Source organism: Pelodiscus sinensis, chromosome 18 (genome assembly GCF_049634645.1).
Source record: "Pelodiscus sinensis isolate JC-2024 chromosome 18, ASM4963464v1, whole genome shotgun sequence".
In the NCBI taxonomy this organism is placed as follows: domain Eukaryota; kingdom Metazoa; phylum Chordata; order Testudines; family Trionychidae; genus Pelodiscus; species Pelodiscus sinensis.
The window spans coordinates 12743618-12767365 of record NC_134728.1 but is presented as its reverse complement, the minus strand read 5'-3'; the positions used below and the strand labels follow the sequence as shown (position 1 = coordinate 12767365).

General features: G+C 47.0%; 1 protein-coding gene across 1 annotated transcript in view; it reads right to left on the bottom strand.

Moving 5' to 3' along the window:
- The window catches only part of LOC102443503 (piezo-type mechanosensitive ion channel component 2-like), a 94021-nt gene extending 80553 nt beyond the window's left edge, over window positions 1-13468 (bottom strand). The window contains exons 1-4 of the mRNA XM_075901549.1: window positions 13135-13468; window positions 11803-11878; window positions 1654-1849; window positions 264-465 (exon numbers count right to left, since the gene is read on the bottom strand). Coding sequence (XP_075757664.1) covers window positions 264-465; window positions 1654-1849; window positions 11803-11878; window positions 13135-13468 — 808 coding nt within the window. The remainder of the gene's footprint in view (window positions 1-263; window positions 466-1653; window positions 1850-11802; window positions 11879-13134) is intronic.
- Window positions 13469-23748: the final 10280 nt, after the last annotated feature.

The window sequence follows — 23748 nt, the reverse complement described above, 5'->3', positions numbered from 1 at the left end:
ACACCTACCCTCCACACACACACACACCCAGCAGGCCTGAAAGAGAGCAACTGCCCTAGGCCCCTGTGACTCAGGCAGCGCTGAGGGCAGGGGTAGGGAGTGCAATCCGAATGGCACTGAGCGCTAACCACCCCCATTCCTGCCCCTTTTTCCTGAGGATCTCACCCCTTCAGGGAGTGCAGAGCTGCCCTCTCCCCCCAGACTTGCCCTGTTAGTCTGTCAGCCCTCTTGCTCCTTTTAACCTCCTGCTTTAACATTCTTACCTGCTAAGCCTAATAGAAGAGTGGCTACCACCTTTCCAGCGCTGGTCAGGATGGCTTCAAATATGATTTTCAAGCCTGCTAGGAAAGCAGTGATTTTCTGAATGAACCCTGGTTTTTGGTCACCTGCCTCTTTTCCCAAATCCTCTTCAGAAAAATAGTCGGTCTCTTCTTCCTCACTGTCTCCTGCTTCTGTTTCATTGTCCTGTAGAAACAAGAAAGACTCTAAGCAGGAAGGGAGCATGAAAACCAAGTTGCTACCAGACAGAGCCGAAACTCCTTGAACGCACCATCATAGAATCGTAAGGTTAGGGTTGGAAGAGATCCCAGGAGGTCATCAAGTCTAGCCCCCTGCTAAAAGCAGGACCAATCCCAAATAAATCATCCCAGCCAAGGCTTTGTCAAGCCAGGACTTAAAAACCCCTAGGGATGGAGATTCCACCACCTCCCTAGGTAACCCATCCCAGTGCTTCCCCACCCTCCTAGTGAAATAGATTTTCCTAATATCCAACCTGGACTGTCCCCACTGCAACTTGAGACCATTGTTCCTCAGTCTGTCATCTGTCACCATTGAGAACAGCTTTTCTCCATCCTTTTGGACCCTCCCTTCAGATAGTTAAAGGCTGCTGTCAAATCCCCCCTCACTTTCTCTTCTGTAGACTAAATAAACCCAAATCCCTCAGCTTCTCCTCGTAAGTCCCAGACCCCTAATAATTTTTGTTGCATTCTGCTAGACTCTCTCCAACGCATCCACATCCTTTCTGTAATGGGAGGCCCAGAACTGGATGCAATACTCCAGAGGTGGCTTCACCAGTGCTGAATAAAGGGGAATAATCACCTCTCTAGATCTGCTGGTAATGCTCCTCCTAATGCACCCCAATATGCCATTAGCCTTCTTGGCTACAAGGGCGCACTGTTGACCCATATCATCTCAGTTGTAGATGATATGGGTCAACAGCATGGATATGCTGTAGTGCAGAATTAGTCACAAAATCCTACTGGAAAAATAATAGCTATGGCACATTTGAGTCCTCAAATACTTCACTGAAAACCTACCGTCTGAGGTGTGAACCCTTGTTCCTGTGATCGTATCAAGCTAGAGCAGACAGTTATGAATAGGGAGAAAACAAATCTCATGTCTGTGTACATAAGACAGGGCTCACTCCGCTGGCTGAGAGAGTGGAATTGTTTCTTTAGTTCTCTGCATAGCGGTCCCATTACAAGGCAGTCATCTCACGTTGTTTCTGTGAGCATGAGCACATCTAGTGTGAATGTAACCCAGTGCCCACGTGGCTTCCCCATACACAGCCCAATTCTTTTTTGCCCCATCTGAAAATGTCCAATGAGTTGGCCTATTAAAGTCTTAATTCACATAAGAGGATGCTGAACATACCACCTCCTCCTCCTCCTCCTCCTCCTCACCGTCCTCTTCCTCCGCCTGCTCCTGATCTTCAGAAGGAAGCTGCATTTTGGAAATGGGAGGTTTCAACTGTTTTTTACAAAGCCTTCTAACCATGAATCCAGTGAAAAACATTCCAATATCAGGAGCCAGTAGGCGGATGATATTTCCAGCATCAATTTTGCTGAGCCTGCAGAGTGAAAAGCGGACACGTGAAGCATAAAGCTAGTGATTAAAGATGGCAGCCTGACTTTTCCCAGTTTTGTTTTAATAATTAACCAGAAAACGAATCCCAGAAATGTATCTATGCATTAGTAAAAGGACATAAGAATGCAGTGCGCTTGGTTTTCCTATTGCAATTTGCTTATTTATAGTTTCGGTATTCAGCGGCAGAAAACACAGTATTAAATAGCAGGCAACATTGCACTCAGATACTGAGCAAAATTTTTAAGCTGTCTTTTTTTTTTCCTCCACAAGTGACTTTGAACATCTGCTGAAATGAAGAAATATAATCTTTAAATCTTAATCCTTTATTAGCAGAATATCATAAAACCCTTTATGAGCAAACTAACATAGTTTATAACAGTTGCAACATTAATAATTGATGATGCTCAACAAAAATCAACAAATGGTTACTTTTAAATACAAAGGCAACAGGTCACTGAACAATCAGCTTTTGTACACTTTGTCAGATTTACCAGCTCTAGTGATGTGTTTCAAGTGCATTTAGTCAGCATCTCTGGTTCAAATGGCTATGAATTTGTAGTCTTATTTTTTTTCAGAGCAAACTGGCAAGCCTGGTAGAGTGGAGACGTCAGTACAAAAAATTTCAATGGATTTTTTTCCTTTATCCCAACAGGATAAGTTTTTTACAGATCTTTCACATAAGAAAAAAAAGAGGGGAGAGAGAGCTCCAATATTAAGGGTGTGTCTACACTGCAGGGCTTAACTCAAAATAACTTAGGTGAATTGAGCTACATCCGTTGAATAGCTTATTTCAAAACAGGGAGCATCTACAGAGCACTTTTTTCAAAACAGAGTACTCTTCCTCTCCAACTTCCCTTATTCCTTGTACCAAGAGGGTTACAGGAGTCAGAGTAAGAAGTCCTCTAGCTTGACAGTATTTTGACACTATTTTGAAATAACTGCCTGCTGTGTAGATGCGGACTAAATTTTTTCGAAATAGTGTTGCTGTGTGCTAACAGACAATCCCATCTGTAACAGCGAAGTATATATTTAATTGTCCATACTTACTAAATCAACCTTGAAAATAGATACATATTGGATCTCCTTGGTCCGGTATCCTCAGGACCTCACTGGTCTTGGATGAGGGATTTTGCTGGACGAGGGAGGTCATTTCTTGCCCCTCTCGCCCCTCCCCTTCCCACACTGCTGGCCCCACCCCTGCCCTGCCACACCACTGGGCTTCCCAGCTCCTCCAGCAGCCCAGCCAGGCCACATGCTGGCCTTCCTAGTACCCGTCCCCCATGCCAGTTGAGCTGGGTGCTAGGCTCCCAGGCTCCCCTGGACAGCCCAGCTGGGTCATGTGTCAGGCTCCCTCTCCCCCCCGGAATTGGGCTGGGCTCTCAGCCCCCTCTCCCCTGCATCACACCAGACTCCCGGGCCCCCACACTCCTAGCAAGATGCCAGAGCTCTCTGATCCTGGAACATCCATGGTCCTGCTGGACCATGATGTTTCCACACCAGAGTCCCAGTTTATAGAAGTGCAACTTGTATTGCTCTTATTTTCAATTACAATACAATAGGGCCTAGAGGCTCCAGTCAGGGATCAGGTCCTCTGAGTACTAGGTACTCCACAAACGTGATAAAGAGATTGTCTGTGACCGAAAGATTTAAGTCTTCCCTTCAAGATGTGCTCAGGTAGCTTATGAAATTATTGTAATTCCCTGAAATATCTGGTGTGATCATGTATGTGGCACTTTCTTACAGAGCTAAACAAATCTCTGATGTTTTTATTCAGCATTAAATTTTCAGTGTCTATATTTAAAGACAAGACATGCAACTAGTATCCTACCTGAGAATTCCAAAATGACCAAGCAAGTCCTCCCATCTGTAGTCTGGTTGAAAAGAACAAAGAGGCCTGTTTATGAACTGAGATTCCCTAATGTTCTCAAACTCAAACCTTCATTTTCATCTGTAGGCTTTTCTCATTTTCCTGCCTGCATCCTTCTGGAAGGTAAACTTTAAACAACTGTGGAAGTATTGTATAACATGCAGACCAATAATATAGGGAGCGCTCTTGCTATTGTTTTAACTGAGGGCAGCATAATGCCCCAAAACAAGATTAATTGACGTGGGTCACTATACTGCAACAGAAGTGGGGTGACAGGATATAATCTATTTTGGGTTTAAAGAGTTTCAAAAGACTTCCATAGAGTATGCCTGCATTATCTGCATAAGCAAAATGTTTCATTTGCACATGCAAAGCATACGGGCTAAGATTCCTAAGGGGACTAGCAATGGTGGGATTTCAGTACTGAACATACATGTATAAATGCATTCTGAATAAAGGCTTTATAGAGGGGCAGCTTCAGGAGCAATGGGCTACAACGTTTGGACCCAGGGTTTGTTTCTGCCTAGAGTAGAAATGCAATTAAATGAGAAGTTGGGTTCAATCAAAATGTTTATAGCTCAGGGGTAATTGGACACAGAACCATCTCTAATGATGGCATTCTGCTCCCACAGATGAATTCCTACCACAGGATAAATTATTGCGATGAAAATCAAATTTACCATTAGATGGCAGATAGTAGAAAACAATCTGAAATGCCACTTGGGTCGCAAGAAAAGTGAAGCTGGTGTAATTGATCACTCTAAACAACTGCTGTGTGCCTCCTGAAAAATAAAGTGTTGGCTTTGTTATGATAGCGCACCAAGTGTCCAACAAAACAGGTGACAAGCCAAGGTCCCTCCCCTGAGAGCCAACAGACAAAATCAGATGGGTATATTGCATGGGGCAACAGCTCCCTACTCTTCCCAATTGCACTGTGGACAAAAGAAATTCCACCCACAGAAAGTCCAAACATCTGCCAGCCCAGGACAAGTGAGCAGGGCCAGCCCCCAGACTAACAAATAGCAAAGATGTGTAACAGTAGCTACATTCTTTAAACATCAGATAAAGGAAGTAAAGAGCGTAGCACAATATGAATTGTAGAAGTCCTCTATGGAATTCAACAAGGTAGAGTCTATTTAGTCAGTTAACTTAATTTGGTTTAACACAATGTTGATAGTCTAGAACTTGAAGGCGGCCACCTACCTTTCATTGTGTCAGCTGTAGGCTTGGGAAATAGCGGAATAAGCAGTAGAAAGAAGAGATAAGCCACAGACAACCCATTGTATCTGAATGATATTGCTGTGAAATAATCAAATGTGACTTTAGCTGAGACATAGGCTTCCTTTTTGTTCCAGATTATATACGTTGATGTCATTAACACTGGATCAGTAGAGGAATTTGGATATTTTATTTCAAAGATCTCACTCATTCGCTCTAACTTTTAAAATAACTCCACTCTTTGGTGTAGGGGCCAGGACTTGGTTTTCTGCTACTTTGCTCTGGCTCTTGCTGTTTTGATTTTATTGTTTACCCCTTGTTATTTCTTCAGTTAATCATTTTCAGATTCATTTTTCTTCTTTATTACTATTGTAATGGTTCCACAGTATCCTAGGTGCTCTTCCCATATAGCAAGCTATGCTGCCATTCCTAACATGCTTACAGCGTAAAGAGACAAACACTGTTCAAGTGGCTAGCATACTAGCCTTGGAGTCAGTAGTTCCCTTCTCTGCCACAGACTTCCTGTGTGACCCTGAGCAAGTCACTTAGTATCTACTTTAATTCCTCATTTGTACAATGGGGATAATAACATTGCCTTACCTAGCAGGAGTAATGTGAAGATGAATACATTAAAGACTCAGGGTGTGTCTAGACTACACCTCTCTGTCAACAGAGATGTAGATTAGGCACATCAAAATTGCTAATGAAGCAGGGATTTAAATATCGCACACTTCATTAGCATAAACATGACTGCTGCTTTTTTTCAAAACAAAGCTTTTTCAGAAAAAAATGGCATTCTAGACGCAGATTTATCGAAAATAAACCCTTTTTTGACAGATCCTGTAAACCTCATTTTTTGAGAAATACAGGGTCTGTCGAAAAAGGGTTTATTTTCGACAGATCTGCATCTAGACTGCTGAATTTTTTATTTTTTTTCGAAAAAGCTCCATTTTGGAAAAAAGTGGTGGCCATGTTTATGCTAATGAAGCGTGGGATATTTAAATCCCTGCTTCATTAGAAATTTCGATGTGCTTGATTTGCATCCCTCTGTCAACAGAGGGATGCAGTCTAGACATAGCCTCAGAGTAGTAGCCATATTAGTCTATAACTTTAAAAACAAGTAGTCCTGTGGCAACTTAGAGACTAACAAAAATAAATAGTATCATATACAGGTTTAACCTCCCCGGTTTGACACCCTAGGGACCTGAGCGGTCCCAAACTAGGGAATTTGCTGGACCAGAGGAGGTGAGGCTTCAGGCTCTCTCAGTGCTCTCCTCCTAACTGCGGCCCTCTGGTGGAGCTCCTCTATGAGCTGTCGCCCCCACTTTGGCCAGCGGGGCTCCCTGCCCCCGGACAGGCTCCCCTCTGGGCCACCACCCAGCTCTGGCTGGTGAGGCTCTGTGCCTCAGCCTGCCTCACTCCAGCCACAGCAGAGCTCCATGCCCCTGTCCAGCAGGGCTCCCTGCCCCCACCTGGCATGGCTTTTCTCGGGCCAGTCTCACTCTGTCTGCGGCATGGCTCCATGCCCTGGCTCGTGGGGCTCACTGCTTCCTGGCCACTGGCCCCACAGGCTGCCAGCCATGAACAGCCTCTGTGGCTGGGGCCCTCTGTCCTGCAATATCCGTGGTCTGGTCCCAGACCACAGAGTAGGGGTGGGGAACATTTTTTGGGTTGGGAGCCACTGACCCACAGAAAAATCAGTGGGGGGTGGGGGGGGCGCACACAAGTGAGAACCAAAGAGAGAAAAACCCTCACCAAAAATAAAACCCTCGTGGAAGCAGCCCCCAACTGAGGAGAAAGACACTCCCCACATTCCCCTGGCATACACCAGAGTCTTGGGGGGCCCAGCCTAGTAGATTTTGCTCCAGGCCCATGGGGAGACAGTGTGGGGCTGGAGCATCAGCATAGGTTCCCTAATGCTGTAGGTGGGAACCCCGAGCCTCAGGGGCCAGATCCAGACATGCCAGGGGCTGCATCCAGCCTGCAAGCCTTAGGTTCCCCACTCCTGCCATAGAGGTTCAACCTGTCTGTAGGATCATATATATATTATTAGGATAAATATATATATTTGGATAAAGAATTAATCATAAGGTAATTGGATGTATAAAGTGTGGGTGGGAATAGGTTTGTATGGGCAGGGAATATGCTGTAGTGGCATGTAGGAAGGGAATATGGATGAGTAAGTGGTTGTGAATATAGAGTTGGGTGTAGTTTGGATGACATTTTTTCTTTGGCTAGCAATTTCTAAGATTTTTCATTATTGCATTGAGGAGAAATGCACTTGAAACATGCTTGACTTCGATATTTGCTTAAACTATTCCCACATACCCCCTCTGACAGGTAAAATCCTGCACTACTTATAAGAGCTTGCACTGAAATCCAAAGGACCCTTGTTTTATTAAAGTGTTTGGGAATGGACCACTACACTTCAAAATCTATATTGACCCCAACCCTTTATTTCAAGTAAACTTTCAATTACACATGCAAACCATTAAAAATATACACCTCATTTAATCAGCTATAAAACTAATATTACCAATTTAAAAGACAACAAAAAATTGGCCAGCTTTGCAATGCAAAATATTTTTGCTATGGAAATTGACCTATCAAGCATTGTATTTGGAAAAGGAACTTAGATTATAAACTATACAAAGAAACACTCAATCAAGCCAAATGTTATATGCAGTAAATATAAAAACTGTAATGTAGTTGCAGACCTGTAGTTTCAAGGATTGTTTGCTTAGAGAGGATATAGGACAAAGCTGCAAATAATCTTTAGCTAATGTATTTTTATAATCAGTTAACCCTAATATAAACTTGCACTACTGTAGGCTAACTTTCCTAAATGTAGTCTCTCTCTTTGTAACTGTAAAGTTTTACTGAGTATATGAAATACAAAGTGTTCTTCAAAATAAAAATGTACAGCTGTAATAAATCAAACCACAAGAAAAAAATATGAACTTAGGATAGCAGATTTGCCTCATGCCATAAAGTGAAAGCTACCCAAATTGAGAACCTTTATATGAAACTGACTACAGGTAATAGAGTAGAACAATGAAAGAAAATATTTCTCCATGTTATAAGATTAAAATTTAAGAGCTAGAGAAGCTGTACAAAAACAATAAGGTCTCAGCAGGATAAATTACATTATAAATGGGATACATTAAATTATAATAATATACCCAATTTTATCAATTCACATTTTATAATCAGGGCCTTCATTAGAAGAATACACTAAACAGAGCTTCACTAAAAAAGCAGACCTATCAATTGAGCAAAACAGTTGCCCCTGAAATAGGGACTATAATATTTTTGATAGTTATTTCACATTGCAAAAGAAATTTCTCTAAAAGTATTATCCATCAGGACGTTGTTTTGGAGGAGAGACCATCTTACAACACGTCCTCCTAACACATATATACTTGTGTATTACTTAGCATCATAGCACTTGAATAGAAGGTACAGGAAAATATTGTGTTTTCCATCTCCTATAAATTAATAATCCAACATTATACATAAATGTCTGACTAGTATTCTAATCTAATGCAGTACAATTGTATTTTATAAAATATCTCTTGTTCAAATTGGAGCCAAATACTGTTTTCTAAAACCAACTTGTTAAAACTGCTTTCTTTTAGTCCTATTTTTTGGTTGAATTTTAAATTAATTTACCAGTTTCCTCCCCGGTCTTACATCAAAGGTAAATGTTACTACATTTTGTACAATCTTGATACTTTACTTTTTAAATGGAAATAAAAATGTTCTTACCTGCTATCAAGGAAAATGGCAAAACTAATCTGAAAAGCAGCCCACAGGCTAAATTATTCACCATGATCTTTTCTCTTCAGGGTGTTGTAGGGAACTGGGAGGCATTCATAACCCTGGTTCAGCTCTGGTGGCCTATGTTGCCTGAGAAAGAGAATGACCTTACGGTGAGCCTTTACTGATTTCCATCCCTTTTCTGTTGGTCCTTTTTAAATGTAAACCCCAAACATTACAAAAAGCATTAAAAATGTGATCAGCAAGGCAATCGATTTCCGAGTAAGAAATTGTTACAGCAACCAGAAGACTAACATCAGGTACTTGTCCAGTAATCCTCATTTTCTTTGAGATGGGAACTATTGATTCCTTCTTTCTTTCTTTCCCACTTTAATCCAGCCTTTTTCTCTTTAGTGCTGAACAAGTAATTTTACACTTGGATGTCAGATCTACATTGATCTTTCTTTCCAAAGTCTCCTTGCTTGTTGTGTTCTGGTCCTAATAAGTAGTCAGAATAGAACTATCCTCTAAACTGCAAGCATTATTTTTTTCCCAACCCCTCTCCCCCCAAATAGAGTAGAAGGTTTATTTGTTTATTTCTTTTTCCTGATGAGTTCTCAGTAGCCATTGAAAGTTTAACCCTTGATTACAAGCCAACTACAACCAATTATGTATTGAATATTTCGAGGTAAGGGTGTTGTGTAGAGACGCATCCCAAATGTCTTAAAGTCCAGCACATAGCTTTTTACGTAAAGCAATCACCAGTTTGTTTAAAAAGACGTGTAAATGGCAATATTAGTTGTTGCAACACTGTAACACTTTTCTTTGAGCCTGGACATTTCTAGACATTGGGAACATAAGCAACTCACTTGGAACCTGATCCAATGCCCATTAAAATCAGTGCGAGTCTTGCCACTGATTTTAATGACCATTGGATCAGATCTTTGGGCAGAAATTAAGCCCTAGTGCTTTCAGTTTGAGATTTCAGCAAGATAGTACAGGTTGTACCTCCCTTAACTGGGACTCCCTGGTCGGGCAACATTTGTGGAGGGAGGGGACAGGCGGCACAGCGGGGAGCTCTGTCCCCAGGAGCGGCCGTGAAGCTCTGTCCCCAGCTGTAGAGCCCCAGCTCCAGACCCGACCGTGGAGCCAGGCACCTACTGAGCTCTGCCTTGTTTGCAGAGCTCCAGCTGTGGGGCTGGCGACATCTAGAGAGCCCCCTGGGGGGCTGAGGCAGCAGCGGGGGCAGGCTGAAGCCCTAACCCAATGGTAGCACAGGCCAGGACAGGAGGGACCTCCTCAGGGCCAGCAAATCCCCTTGTTAGAGACCAGTCAGGTCCAGAGGGAGCTGGACCAGCGAGGTCCAACCTGTATTTGGTCCCTGAATCCTAACTTCGGTCATGGGCATATGTGCAGTAAATAAAGGGTTAATTATCTCACAAACCATTGTTCAGGAGGCTTAAAATCCACTGCAGTTTCACATGCAGAATTTATTTGTCACTGTGTTCATCCGGGAGGCCGTGAGGGAGAGTTTCAGCCAAGGCACCTGTGAGACTCTTCCCCAAGCATCTCCAGAAGGGGTTCCTGCATTGCCCTTGTGTGCCTTTCCTCCCTCAGCCCCTGGCCCCTGGCCCCTCTTCCCCCTTTCCCCTCCTGTGCAGAGTTTAGAAAATACTACTCTGGGTTGTTGTTTTTTATTTGGGGGATATATAACAGGGAAGGGATTGGGGAAAGAATCTGGAAAGGGGGAGAGAGGAGGCAGGGAGAAGGGAGCTCAGGAATGGGGTTGGGACTGGCACCTGCCTTGGGTAGCTCAGGAGGCTTTGGCTGCCTGTGAAGTTCCACCACCTCATGTTTGAGGGCCCCAGTGGCTAGGGTTGCCAGATGGCTGAAAGAAAAATACCGAACACCCCCTCCCCAAAAAAAAACCTACCAGGAAAAAATTTTGTTGCAGGGAAAAGAAAAGGAGGCGGGGGGACCAAAGTTGTTGAGCAAAAAAAAAACCTCTGAGAACCTGGATCACTGCTAGGGGTTACCAGGTAATCATTTAAAAAAAAACCCCGCACACATTTGGGGGGGCAGGTGGAATGGGGGTGGCTGTGGGATATCGGGGGGGGGGACCAGCCGGAAGGGGGTGGGGCTGGCCGGGAGGAAGGGGGAGTGGGAAGAAGAGCTGGCAGGGGGCGGGGAGGGTGCAGCGGGGGGGGCAGGAGGAAGGGGGAGCAGGAAGAAGAGCTGGTAGGGGTTGGGGTGGGGTGGGGGAGGCCGGGAGGAAAAGGGAGCGGGAAGCACAGCTGATGGGGGGGGGGGGATGCAGCGGGAGGGGCCGGGAGGAAGACGGTAGCGGCGTGGGCCAGGGGAGAAAAAGAAGAGGAATGGGCAGGAGGGGAAACAGAGCTGGAGAGGTGCGGGGGGGGGGGGGGGTGGCCGGGGAAGATCAGGAGGGAAAGTGGGGGAGAATCGGCCGGCTGGAAAAGGGGGGGATTAGCAATTTGGCCGGCGGGGAATGGGACTGACCCGGGCACTTGCTGCCTAGGCTCCTGGCGATGCACGAGAGAGGAGGAGGCTTCCACCTCTTCTCACACTCAACCACTTGAGGGGTCCCAACAGCAATTGTGGCCCTGCCTCCCAGCTGGGACTCCCAGCCGCTCCCCCACCCACTCCAGGCTTCCATTTGGTGCGCAGCCGGAAAAATCAGAAAATACCGGACATTGCACGTGTCTGGTATTTTCTGATTTTTTTTTTACCGGACAGAGTACGCAAATACCAGACACCTGGCAACCCTACCAGAGGCCCCTGGGGGCTAGGAGGAGAAGCCAGGAGGACGAGTGAGTGGAGTTGAGGATGCGGGGGCGGGGAGGTGGCTGGTGGCCTGATCCGTGGACATGGCCATCCCTTCCATCACAAAGGTTATGGAGGAGCACATGGCCTCATGCTGGTGCGCCAGCTGGTCCCACATTGCCTTCCACTGCTCCTGGTCAGCCCGGCACTCCTCCCAGTCGATGGCCTGCTCCTCGTGCTCCTGGTCATACCTCCAGATGAGGGACTCAAGACAGACCCTCTGGTCCCACAATAGGTCTTCACGAGTTCACTTTCTCCGGATGATCCGCCAGAGTTGGGAAGGTGGCATGGGCGGTGGTGGACACAGCATACTCACAGCTGGCCCAGCTGTTAAGAAAAGTTAGGGCAGTTATACCAGGACATGTTTGCTGTGTCTACACTGGGCCACTTATTCCGGAAAATCAGCCGCTTTTCCGGAATAAGCTGCGAGCTGCCTACACTGGCCCTTGAATTTCCGGAAAAGCAACGACGCTCTACTGTACAAAATCAGCCGCTATTCCGGAAAAACTATTCTGCTCCCGCTCAGGCATAAGTCCTTATTCCGGAACACTGTTCTGGAAAAGGGCCAGTATAGACAGCCCAGTAGTCTTTTCCAGAAAAAAGCCCCGATCGCGAAAATGGCGATCGGGGCTCTTTTCCGGAAAAGCATGTCTATATTGACCACAGACGCTTTTCCGGAAAAAGGGCTTTTCCAGAAAAGCAGCCTGCCAATGTAGACGCTCCTTTTCCAGAAAAACTGAAAACAGAATAGTATTCCATTTTAAGCAGTTCCGAAATTCATGCCAGTGTAGACACAGCCACTGTGTATGAAGCCCAGCCCTAACCTCTGCACTAACACCAGAGGTCTTAGTTCAGGTGATGGCGATGTGCTTCGAGCAAGGCCATCTTTTGCCTAGAAAGCAGGCACTTTCCTGCAGGGGCACAGATGTCCCAGGGGAGCCTCCGTAGCCCCACGACCCGGGGACAAGCAGGCATGGGAATTTGCTGACCAAGCCAAGAGCCTGTGGGCGTGAGGGAGATGGGGCAGCTCAGCTTCCTTCTGTGTTCTGCACACGCTGGGTCCAGTACTGGGTCCTGCAGAGAGAGAACTTCTATCCCTGCCTGCTGGGGGTGGGGGACGTATCAGGGGAGGTGTATGTGAGTGGCAGATGCCACTTGCTGGAGAGAATGTTACTAGGGTTCCCCTTCTTTCTCCCCCCAGCAGGTTCTCATGCATGAGATCAATGTCCTCTGCACTACCACGCTTGAACGCAAACAGATGCTGAGTGAGTCTGGGCATGAGCCTGTGCTGTGTGCAGCACTGCTGTGTGTTTCCATGACCCCTGACTAGTTAATGGTGGCTTGTCATGGAAGGTGTCCCACTGCAGAGGCTGGAATAAGGCAGGCCTCTCCTGGAACCTTGTGAGAAGGAGCGAGGGGTTCCTCTGTGAGAGCATCATGGGTCCGAGTGCTCTGGACTTTCGCTCCATGTGCACCCACATGAACACGCTGTTGTGCAACCCCCAGGGCCGAAAAGACCAAGCAAGAAGCATGTAGCCCACCGCCTGCTCCTTGGTGTGTATAGGCAAAGTTATGGAACTCACCTGAAGTGCCTTCACCGGGATTGTCTGAGGCCTGGGAGACATCCTGGGATGGGAGGACTGGCTCCACAGTGAGAAACAGCTCCTGGCTGGGGAGCATGGTGTCCTGGCTGGCCTGTTTCTCTTCCTCCTTGTCCTTCACAACCCAGCCCACATGGAGGCTGACACCGGGCATGTCCTGGCTGTACTCGACAATGGTGGGGGAGGTGACCAGCCCCTTCCCTCCCAGGATGGCATCCAGCTGCTTGTAGTAGCAGCAGGTGTGAGGAGCCACCTCGGAGCATCCACTTTCCTCCCTGGCCTTATTGTAGGCCTGCCAGAGCTCTTTTATTTTCATGCGGGCCTAGTCAAGGGGCTGCATGTGTCCTTTTTCCACCAGGCTGGTGGCCATCTTGACATACACATCTGCATTCCTCCTCCTGGTACAGAGATCCTGGAGGTTGGTCTTCTCCCCCCACACTTGATGAGGTCCAGGATCTCTGCCCCAGTCCACACCGGTGCCCTCTTTCGCCCCTGGCTCGGGGCAGCTGAGGGTGCTGCAAGAGTGCTGGCAACTGTGGGGGGCTCAAATGGAGCACTGGGGTCAGTCACTTTCAAAATAAGCGTTATTCCTCATGAAAAGCTGGAGTTATTTCAAAATAACAGGCTTGATAGTGTGGATGCTTCACTTGAACTTTTCAAAATATTTTGAAATACCTCCCTAGTGTAGACCAGGGCTTAGTGAGTTCTCCTCGTGAAGTAACGGTAGTTCAGACTAGGAAGCCTAGTCCGAACTACCTAGTCCGTGCTGCGTGTAACTGTGCGGCACGGAGTCTGCACTAGCGGACATTTAAAAATGGCGGTGCCCAGCTTTATGCAAATGAAGCCCGGGAAATTCAAATCCCGGGCTTCATTTGCAACTCCGGTTGCCTACATTACCACGCTAGTTCGAACTAGGGTGGTAGTGTAGACATACCCTCAGATACTTCAGGGAGCTTTGAAAGTGGAGGGTCACCTGCCCACAGGGCAGCAAAGATCAATACACTGAGCAGAGTGATCAAGAAAAGCATTGTGGGATACTGGCAGAAGCCAGTTCTGTCAACAAACAGCAGAGTCTATACTGGCTCTTTGTCAACAATAAAGGGAGAGGAAAAGAAAAGTCTCTTGTAGGGGTAGAAACTTGGTAGTGTAGACAAAGCCTAAAATATAGTTAATCTCTGGAATAGGGTTCCCAGAGAGGTTGTGGAATCCTCATCAATTGAGTTTTTTAATAACAAGTTTGGACAAACCCCTGTTAGGGGTAGTCTAGGTCAGTGGTCACCAATCAGTAGATCGAGATCTACTGGTAGATCTTGGAGCCCTTGACTGGTGATCCTGGCAGGTTTGGCCAGGAGGCTATCAAGTGCTGGCACTTCATCTGCTCCTCTAAGCACTACTATGTTGCTCCTGCCCTTTGCCTTGAAGCTGCCTCCCACCCGCCAGGAGCCTCCTGCTTGGTATGCGAGGCATAGGAAGAAGAGGAAGGGGTGCTGATATCAAGGTGCCCCTACCTCCACCTTGTACCCCATCATCCCTTCCCACCCTCTGCTCTGTGGAGGAGAGAGTTTGCTAGCTGCATTTGGGAGCGGCACAGGGCCACAGTAGGGGTAAGCCTGCCTTAGTTCCCTGCACCACCATCCAGAAGCCACGTGGTAAATGGTGCCCAGCTGCAGCCTGCATTCCAAACCCTGGCCCCAGGCCTGAACTCCTCCTGCACCCCAAACCAGTGCTCTAGCCTTGAGTCTCCCTGCACCCAAACTCCCTCCCAGAGCCTGCACCCTGAACCCCCCCTTACCTCAACTCCTTACCCCAGGCTCAGCTCAGAACCCTTCCCACACTCCAAAACCTTTAGCCCAAGATCAGCATTTCCCTCTCCCGTGCACCCCAGCCCTCTGCCCCCAGCAGAGTGAGTGAGGATGGGTGAGAGAAAGAGGATGGAGTGAGCAGGGTCAGGGCCTTGGAGATGGGGTAGGAAAGAGGTGGGCAAGGGTGTTTGGGTTTGAGGTGGATCCTGGATTGCATTTAAATTCAAAATACAATCTCATGCTTAAAAAGGTTGGAGACTATTGGTCTAGGTTTTCTTGGTCCTGCCTCAGTGCAGGGGAACCTGACTTGATGGACTCTTATGTTATGTCTACACTGCTGGGTTGTTGCGCCAGAAATATGCAAACAATCAGCGTAGCAGCATTGTGCAAGAGGGTTTTCTTGCGCAAGAAGGGGCAGTGTAGACAGCTCCTTCTGGTGCAAGAGCCTCTTCCGCAAAAATGGCGGCTCATTAGGTATGCAAATGAGGCTCAGCGATATTCCACGCTTAGCCTCATTTGCATATTTCTGGCGCAACAACCTGTCAGTGTAGACATAGCCTTAAGGTGCCTGCCAGACTTACGTTTCTATGAATATAATGCTGATGTCTTAGTCTTGATGATAATCTCTACATTATCCTCAAATGTTGAAGAATATCCAAGAAAGAAGACACCATAAGTGAATCATTAGCAATATTTATACAAAACAATGAGCTAACATATATATGTCTTAGGTCTGAGTGTGACCTGCATTGGGGCAAGATTTTGATTTTTTGTTTGTTTGTTTGTTTTGAGATTCACAATGCTTAAGTAAATCTGATGACATCAAGTATATAGAACAGAATTTTTCAAACACCATGGCTGCGTCTAGACTGGCATGATTTTGCGCAAATACTTTTAACGGAAAAGTTTTTCAGTTAAAAGTATTTGCGCAAGAGAGTGTCTGTACTGGCATGTGCCTTTGCGCAAAAGATTTGCTTTTGCGCAAAAGCATCAGTGCTAGTGTAGACGCTCTCTTGCGCAAGAAAGCTCCAATGACCATTTTAGCCATCGGGCTTTCTTGCACAAGAAATTAACTTGGCCGTTAAGAATACTTGCACAAGAGGGCTTATCCCTGAGCGGGAGCGCCGGAGTATTTGCGCAAGAACCACTGATTTTGTACAGTACAAAGTCAGTGTTCTTGCGCAAATACTCACGGCCAGTGTAGACAGGCGGCAAGATTTTGTGCAAAATCATGCCAGTCTAGACGCAGCCATGGTGTTTGAAAAATTCTGTTCTATATACTTGATGTCATCAGATTTACTTAAGCATTGTGAATCTCAAAACAAACAAACAAACAAAAAAAAAATCAAAATCTTGCCCCAAGGCAGGTCACACTCAGACCTAAGACATACAGGCAGTCCCCGGGTTACATGGATCCGACTTACATCAGATCCCTACTTACAAACGGGGTTAGGCAACCCCACACTAGCTGCTTCCCCCCAGCAGACCAGGGAGACGCAAAGCTAGCACCCTCCCCAGCAGACCAGGGAGACGCAAAGCTAGCACCCTCCCCAGCAGACCAGGGAGACGCGGAGTGGCTTTTCTCAGCAGACACCTCAGCTTGAGAATAAAGGACTGAGGAAAGTGAGGTGTGGGAGAATAAAACAGCTCTAGAGAAATGTTTGGCTAGAGTTTCCCCTACAATATGTACCAGTTCCGACTTACATACAAATTCAACTTAAGAACAAACCTACAGTCCCTATCTTGTACGTAACCCGGGGATTGCCTGTATATATGTTAGCTCATTGTTTTCTATAAATATTGCTAATGATTCACTTATTGTGTCTTCTTTCTTGGATATTCTTCACATTTCTCCTGCTTTACTGTTGATCCATTGACTTAATACTAGATTATTCTCTAATTTTGCTTCGTGCGCTGTGGAAGTAATACACCTCTTTGCGAGAAATGGGTGCAAAATGTACTTATCCAGGTCCTCACCGAGTGGCAGTTGGCATTACTCAGTTGATTTCATTTGAGTTATGCCAGTTTACATTGCTAAGACTCTAAAGTCTTGTCTACATTGAAAACACCTGAATGGCACAGCTGCAGGGTTGCCCCTGCACTACCGTGGAACTTCCATGATGGGAGGGGTTCTCCCTTTAGTTTAGAATAATCAGCACTGTCTACAGGCACCTAGATTGCCTTTCAGTTCATTGCTCAGGGGTGTGGATTACTCACACCTTGAGCAACATAGCTAGATTGACCTAATTTTCTAGTTCAGACTTGACCTGAAGTCGTGTCTATATGAGGAAATTTGCCAGCACAATTATATTGATGTAATTATATCTCTGGTAATATATTAGTATACACTCTGGCTGTGTCTACATTGGCACCCCTTTCCGGAAAAGGGATGCTAATGAGACACTTCGGAATTGCAAATGCCGCGGGGGATTTAAATATCCCCCGCGGCATTTGCATGAACATGGCTGCCGCTTTTTTCCGGCTCGGGGTTTTGCCGGAGAAAAGCGCCAGTCTAGACGGGATCTTGCGGAAAATAAACCCTTTTCCGGAAGATCCCTTATTCCTACTTTCAAGTTTATTTTCAGTCAGTACCTTTTCTCCCATAGGTGCTGTGAAGTAGCTGACAGTCAGTTATTAGATTACCAAAGCTGACCCAACACTGTATTTTTTCCTAGCTCTGGCTGGTGATTTAGTCTTAGGGTATGTCTACGCAGCAAAGTTATTTCGATATAACAGCCGTTATTTTGAAATAACTTTACTAGCATCTACACAGCCAAACTGCTATGCTGTGTTATTAAATCGAAATAGCGGAACGCTTATTTCGAATTTGATAAACCTCATTCCACAAGAAATAATGCCAAATTTGAAATAGCTATTTTGAAATAAGTGCTGTGTAGATACTTATTTCAAAACGGGGCCTCCAGCCCTTCCCAGGGTGTCCTGGTGGCCACTCTGAGCACAACCAAGAAAACTCCTCTCTCTCCCCTTCTCCCTGGAGCCCTTAAAGAGGTAGACTCTGGCCATAGTGCCTGTGCCAGCTCCAAGCCCAGGCACTGCACCTGACCCAGTGGCCCCAGCATGAGCCAGGCAGCCAATGCCAGCCAGCCCTCCACCGCTCTCCCGGACTAGTCTGCCAGCTCCCAGGAGCCTGCCTGGTCCAGTGCGGAGATCAGGGACCTAATTCAGGTTTGGGGGAATGCCTTCAACATCCATGATCTCCACACTAAACAGAGGAACACAACCATCTACAGGCAGATGGTTGCCAGCCTGGCCACCAAAGGCCACATGCGAACCCAGGAGTAGGTTCACATGAAAATAAAGGAGCTACGGCAGGCCTATGCCAGGGCCACAGGGGGCAACTCCCAACCAGGAGAAACCCAGACCTCTGCCCCTATTTTGTTGCCATGGAACACATCCTGGGGTGCAGGACAGTCCGTGCTTCCCAGGTGGTCATTGACCCTGGGGCAGAGCTTGCTGCCTCCTGCTGCTCCAGCCCCTGCTGCCTCCCCAGCTACCACTCCTCCTCCCACTCCTTCTCCTCCTCCCGCTTCTTCCTCCCCATCTTCCCCACGCCCCCAGGGATTCTGAGGCCCCAGCACCCGCAATGCTGGGAGACAGTTGGGCCAGCAAGACCCCCAACCCTGAGCCTTGAGCTTCTCCTCTCCTTTCCTCCCCTTACCTCCTCCTGCCAGCTCCCTCCTCCCAGGTTTCCCCCTCCTCTCTCCCACCTTCTTTCCCCAGTCTCACCTCAGTTTCATTCCCCCCTCACCCCAGTTTTGTTCAATGAAGAGGCTTTGTTGTAATGAACACGTGTCTTTTATTGTACAGCAGGAAGGAGGATTAGGGAGGGTAAGTGGAAGGACGTGAGGGAGGAATAAGGCACAAGCCCCCAGTGGGGCAGACCAGGGAGACTGTTACTGCCTGCAGAACGTGCTGCCAGGCTCGCAGCAACACATCCAGGAGGAGCGCCCAGGGGCAGCTCTGGCTCCATGCTGCAGAGTGCTGTGGTGTCCTGAGTGAGGGCAATCAGAGCACACAGAGAAAAAAATGCTTTGCTGTCCCTCAGCGAGGTAGGCAAGCAAGCAGGGACACCTTAGAACCAGCTGACCGGGGGAGTCCCTTTAAGCACAGGTCTCAGCCTCAGGCAGCAGCCACACAAGGTTCCGGCTGTCCTTAAATGTGATTCAGTATCTTATCAGTGTGGACGTGCTATTTCGAAATACAAAATGCTATTTTGAAATGTATTTTGTGTCTAGATGCGTTATTTCAAAATAACTATTTCGAAATAAGATATTTTGAAATAATGCTGTAGTGTAGACATACCTTTAGATAGTAGAGCCCCCATTAGTAGTGTCACCTCAGTAAAAGGCACATCTACACAATCAAACTTTGCAGCTTTGTGGACTCAAAGCTGCTAAAGGTAATTAACGCTTCTGCCAAAAAAGCAATTATAAGCCATTTTGAGATTGGCACTAGGGGTACATGGCTCCTTTACAGGACATTTACATTATTTTCAGTTTTAAAACAAGAATTCATCACATGGTAAAACAGAACTCCTTTACAGAGACGATCCAGAAAGCTATGACATGTTTGTACTCCTTAGCAAATAATCCAGTTGGCCCAATTGTATCCTGAGGAGTCATAGTGCCACCCAGAGTTCCTCTGGTGCTCTGCAGATGCTCATTAGCCCATGCCCTCTAATGGCTTTAGATCAGGAGCCGGTGTCTTGACTGCATAATCTGGGCCAGAGAGGTTTGTCAGTGTCTCAGCAGAGCATTAATCCCTTTTGGGTATTTCTGAAGTTCTGTTTGCATGAATATGTCAATTAGGAGACTGTTTCCAAACTAAATGCACATAATCTGTTTCTGTGCTGTAACTCCAGGATTACTCTACACCAGTGGTCTCTAAATTTGTAAGCACAAGATCACTTTTTGAATTTAAGTCAGTCCAGGATTTTCCTCAAACCAAATACCCTTGCCCCCACCCCTTCTCCAAGGCCCTGTCCCTATGCCGAGGCCCCGCCTCCCTTACACTGTGAAGATGGGGTACAGAAGAGGGGGACAGAGTGACATCAGTACCTCCCTGCCTCCAGGACTGGCTCTAGGTTTTTTGCTGCCCCAAGCAAAACATTCCCCCCCCCCATCTTTTTGTCCAGGGAGGGTGCGTGCGCAAATGCAGCTTGCACTGTTTGCTGGGGGTGTGCATGCAAATGCAGCTTGTGCAGCTTCCTGAGGGATGCGCACAAACCCCAGGGCATTTTCATCTCCTAGGAGAGCACCAGGGACTCCCCACGTGGGGACGATGGGAGGGCAGGTTCATCCACAGCAAGCAGTTAAAGACTTCCAAAGCATGCAGCTGTTCACATCACCTAGTGCTGGAGTCCCGGTCCTCCTCCCCACTCCGCAAAGGAATTTTATCATTAGAAGCGTTATAATCACTCAGTCTCCAACCCCAACACATAAGCTGTCAAACTCTTGGTGTCCATCGACAAGAATCAGCCTCACTATACAACTTTTGTTTCAACTCCCCAGCTCAACTGTCCAGAACAAGACAGGCACCAGACAACAAAACCCTACTAACCTAGGACATATTCCACGAGCGCAGCCCTGTGCTTTCTCCTTCAGAAACAGACCAAACAGCCTCTGAAGCAGGGTGGATTAATTTAAATCGCTTTAATTTAAATCTCTAATTTTAATTGTGATTTAAATCGGCAAGCAGAAAACCTAGGTTTAAATGAGCAATTAAACATTTAAATTTTAAAATATTTTCCTACAGAATGGTTGAGTCTTATTGATTAGCAACCTTTACAACACATTGATTTACAACTAAATATAACCTTTATGCCAAATTTGGTACTTCTGTTTACTAACCAGGAGAATACACTCAGTACACTACCAACTAAATAAATGCCGAAATAATTGTGTAACTTAGATATAATCAGATTATTAATTTTTACAAAATGGTGTGTAATGGGAACACTTAAGAGACAGGTTTTACCCCATTTATTATTTGCTAAGTGGTGGCTACTTTTTAAAAAACATATGATTTGCATCTACTTCTGTCTGGATGGAAATTCTATTTAAAATAAACAAAACTACCTTAAATGTGAAGGACACATAACAAAAAAGTATCCAAACACATTTTGCATCTAAAATTCACTTATTAAACAAAGGAAATAACTATGGTGAATTTAACAGATCGAATCTAGTCATCATGTTCTTCAAGATGTTAGAATGTGCTCATAAACAGTTTTTTACTGAGAGGAGAGGAAAACAAGTTTTTCTGGTTCGTCAACTCTCGGTTTTGCAACGGTGAATGAACTAATCATTTAATTGAACTAGCTGAATAAACCAAACTGATAAAAACATTCTGGCTGTGTCTACATTGGCATGATTTTGTGCAAAAACATGCTGCCTGTCTACACTGGTGGGGAGTTCTTGCGCAAGAACACTGACGTTCTAATGTGTGAAATCAGTATTTCTTGCGCAAGACCTATGATGCTTCCACTCAGGAAAAAGCCCTCTTGCGCAAGAGGCCAGTGTAGACAGGCAACATGAATTTCTTGGCCATTTTAGCCATCAGGCTTTCTTGCGCATTGGAGCTTTCTTGCGCAAGAGAGCGTCTACACTGGCACGGATGTTTTGCGCAAAAGCACGTCTCTTGCGCAAAAGCACATGCCAGTGTAGACACTCTCTTGCGCAAATACTTTAATGCAAAAACTCTTGCGTTAAAAGTATTTGCACAAAATCTTGCCAGTGTAGACGTAGCCTCTCTCTTCACCTGCAGAAGAAGCTACTGCTGATGTAAACACTGGTTCTGGGTACTTACGCTAGTGATCTGGTAGAATTTCTTTAAAAGTTGACAGGAGACATGTTCTATTTAATTTTTAAATTGAATTCATAAGTTATTTAAATAAGTTATGATAAATTTAGGCTGTAACATTTTTTAATTTTAAAGGTATATTATTTAAAACAAAGCCTATTTAAATGGGATCACAAGTCCAATTTTAATAAAGCTCTCCTGCCCCAGACAATAAGGGACTTGGGGACACGGGCACTAAGAACACCAGAGTTCTCCTGCCTCAGACAAAGGGAGAGGGAGAATCACCTGGGTCCCAGGCAGGGATGAGGTTGTCAGGACACAGCACAAGGGGGCTGGGTTCCTGGGCAAGTATGGGGGGGGGGTTCAGGGCCCAGAGAGTAGGGGGAAGAGGGATTGTTTAGAGAGCCAGACAGGAGATGGGAATCCAGGTGGGAGGCAGGGAAAGGGAGAAGAGGAGACAGGGTCCCAGCAGGGTTGCAGTGGGCCAGGTGGTGAGGTTGCTGGGCAGAGGCTGAACTGGGGGAGGAGAAGAGAAGGGGAAAGTGGGGGGGGGGGTCACGGGACAGTGGGCAGGGGCATACAGGCTGGAGGGAGACAGCTGGAAAGGGGGGTTCATAGGCATGGGAGATGCGGGGGAGAGAACACAAGCGTGGGGGCAGGCGAGGGGGACTTGCAGGGAGGGTGCACAGGAGGAGGGGGTGGCTGGCTGGGGGGGGGCACACAGGCAGGGGGGCATACGGGCGGGGGGGGCCGCACTCACAAAGGTGAAGAAGAGGCCGCCGGGCTCAGCCTTAGCAGCCACAGCCACCCCCCAGGAAGCACCCCCAGGGGCCGTGCCTCAGGGCTGCCCACGCAGAACTCCCAGCGCCCCGGGGCCAGGCGCAGGCTCCGAGCAGCCGGGCATGGGGCTCCTAGCTTGGAGCAGTCTCTGCAGGGCTCCCCACCGAGCCCCTGAACTCCGCTCCAGTGATCCGGCTGCCAGGAGCAGCCACCATGGTCGCGGCCTGCCCCGCCGGGCTCAGCATCACCAGCCACAGGTGCCCTGCACCGGGGCCAGGTGCCTCCCACCCTCCCAGCACCCCGCCCTGCCCTGTCCTGCCCTGTCAGCACCCCGAGGCCAGGCGCCCCTGGGCCAGACGCAGGCTCCAAGCATCTGGGCACAGGGCTCCCAGCTCGGGGCGGCCTCTGTGGGGCTCCCCGCCGCCCTGCTCCTCCTGTGGGCCGGAATGCCGCCCCTGGCAATGTGCCGCCCCAAGCACCTGCTTGTTTTGCTGGTGCCTAGAGCTGGCCCTGTCTGCCTCTGTCTCCCCCACCCTGCACAAGCAGGAGGCTCCCGGGGGCAGCTCTGAGGCTATGGACAGGAGCAGCAGGGCAGTGAGGGGAGGAGCAGCTGAAGTGTTGGCCCTTGATAGTCTCCCAGCCAAACCAGTCAGGATCACCTGTCAGAGGCTCCAAGATCTACCTGTAGATCCTGATCTACTGGTTGGTGACCACTGCTCTACACTAAAGACTATATTCAGTCCTATAAGCTTGCCTGTTTCATATGGCGATGCCTAGTAGTTAATAGTGTTCCACTTCAAAAATCCTTCTGGAAAAATCATGACATGGGAAAGCTACTCTGGCACCAGCTGTCTGAAGAATCACTTTTGATAATGGGAGTGGAGTTAAATGACTATCAGCAAAATAGAAAAGCTCATCAAGTCCTCTTTGCCAGCCTAGGAAACTTAGCACTTAAAATGTAATTGACTTCGTAGAAAGGAAAGCACATTTCAAAATGGAATGGAAAATAAAGGCTCTCATATTATGTAGAGATAAAGAGACAGCTAACTGAAGACAGGATAATATAATCTAAGATATAGATTTTGGCCCTTATTCGCTCTGCAGTTGCTAGAAACTATTGGCCTATTCTGCTTTCCCTTTTTATCTGTCCATCACCCTTGACCTCAGTCTAACCTTCAGTTCAGGCTGGTGG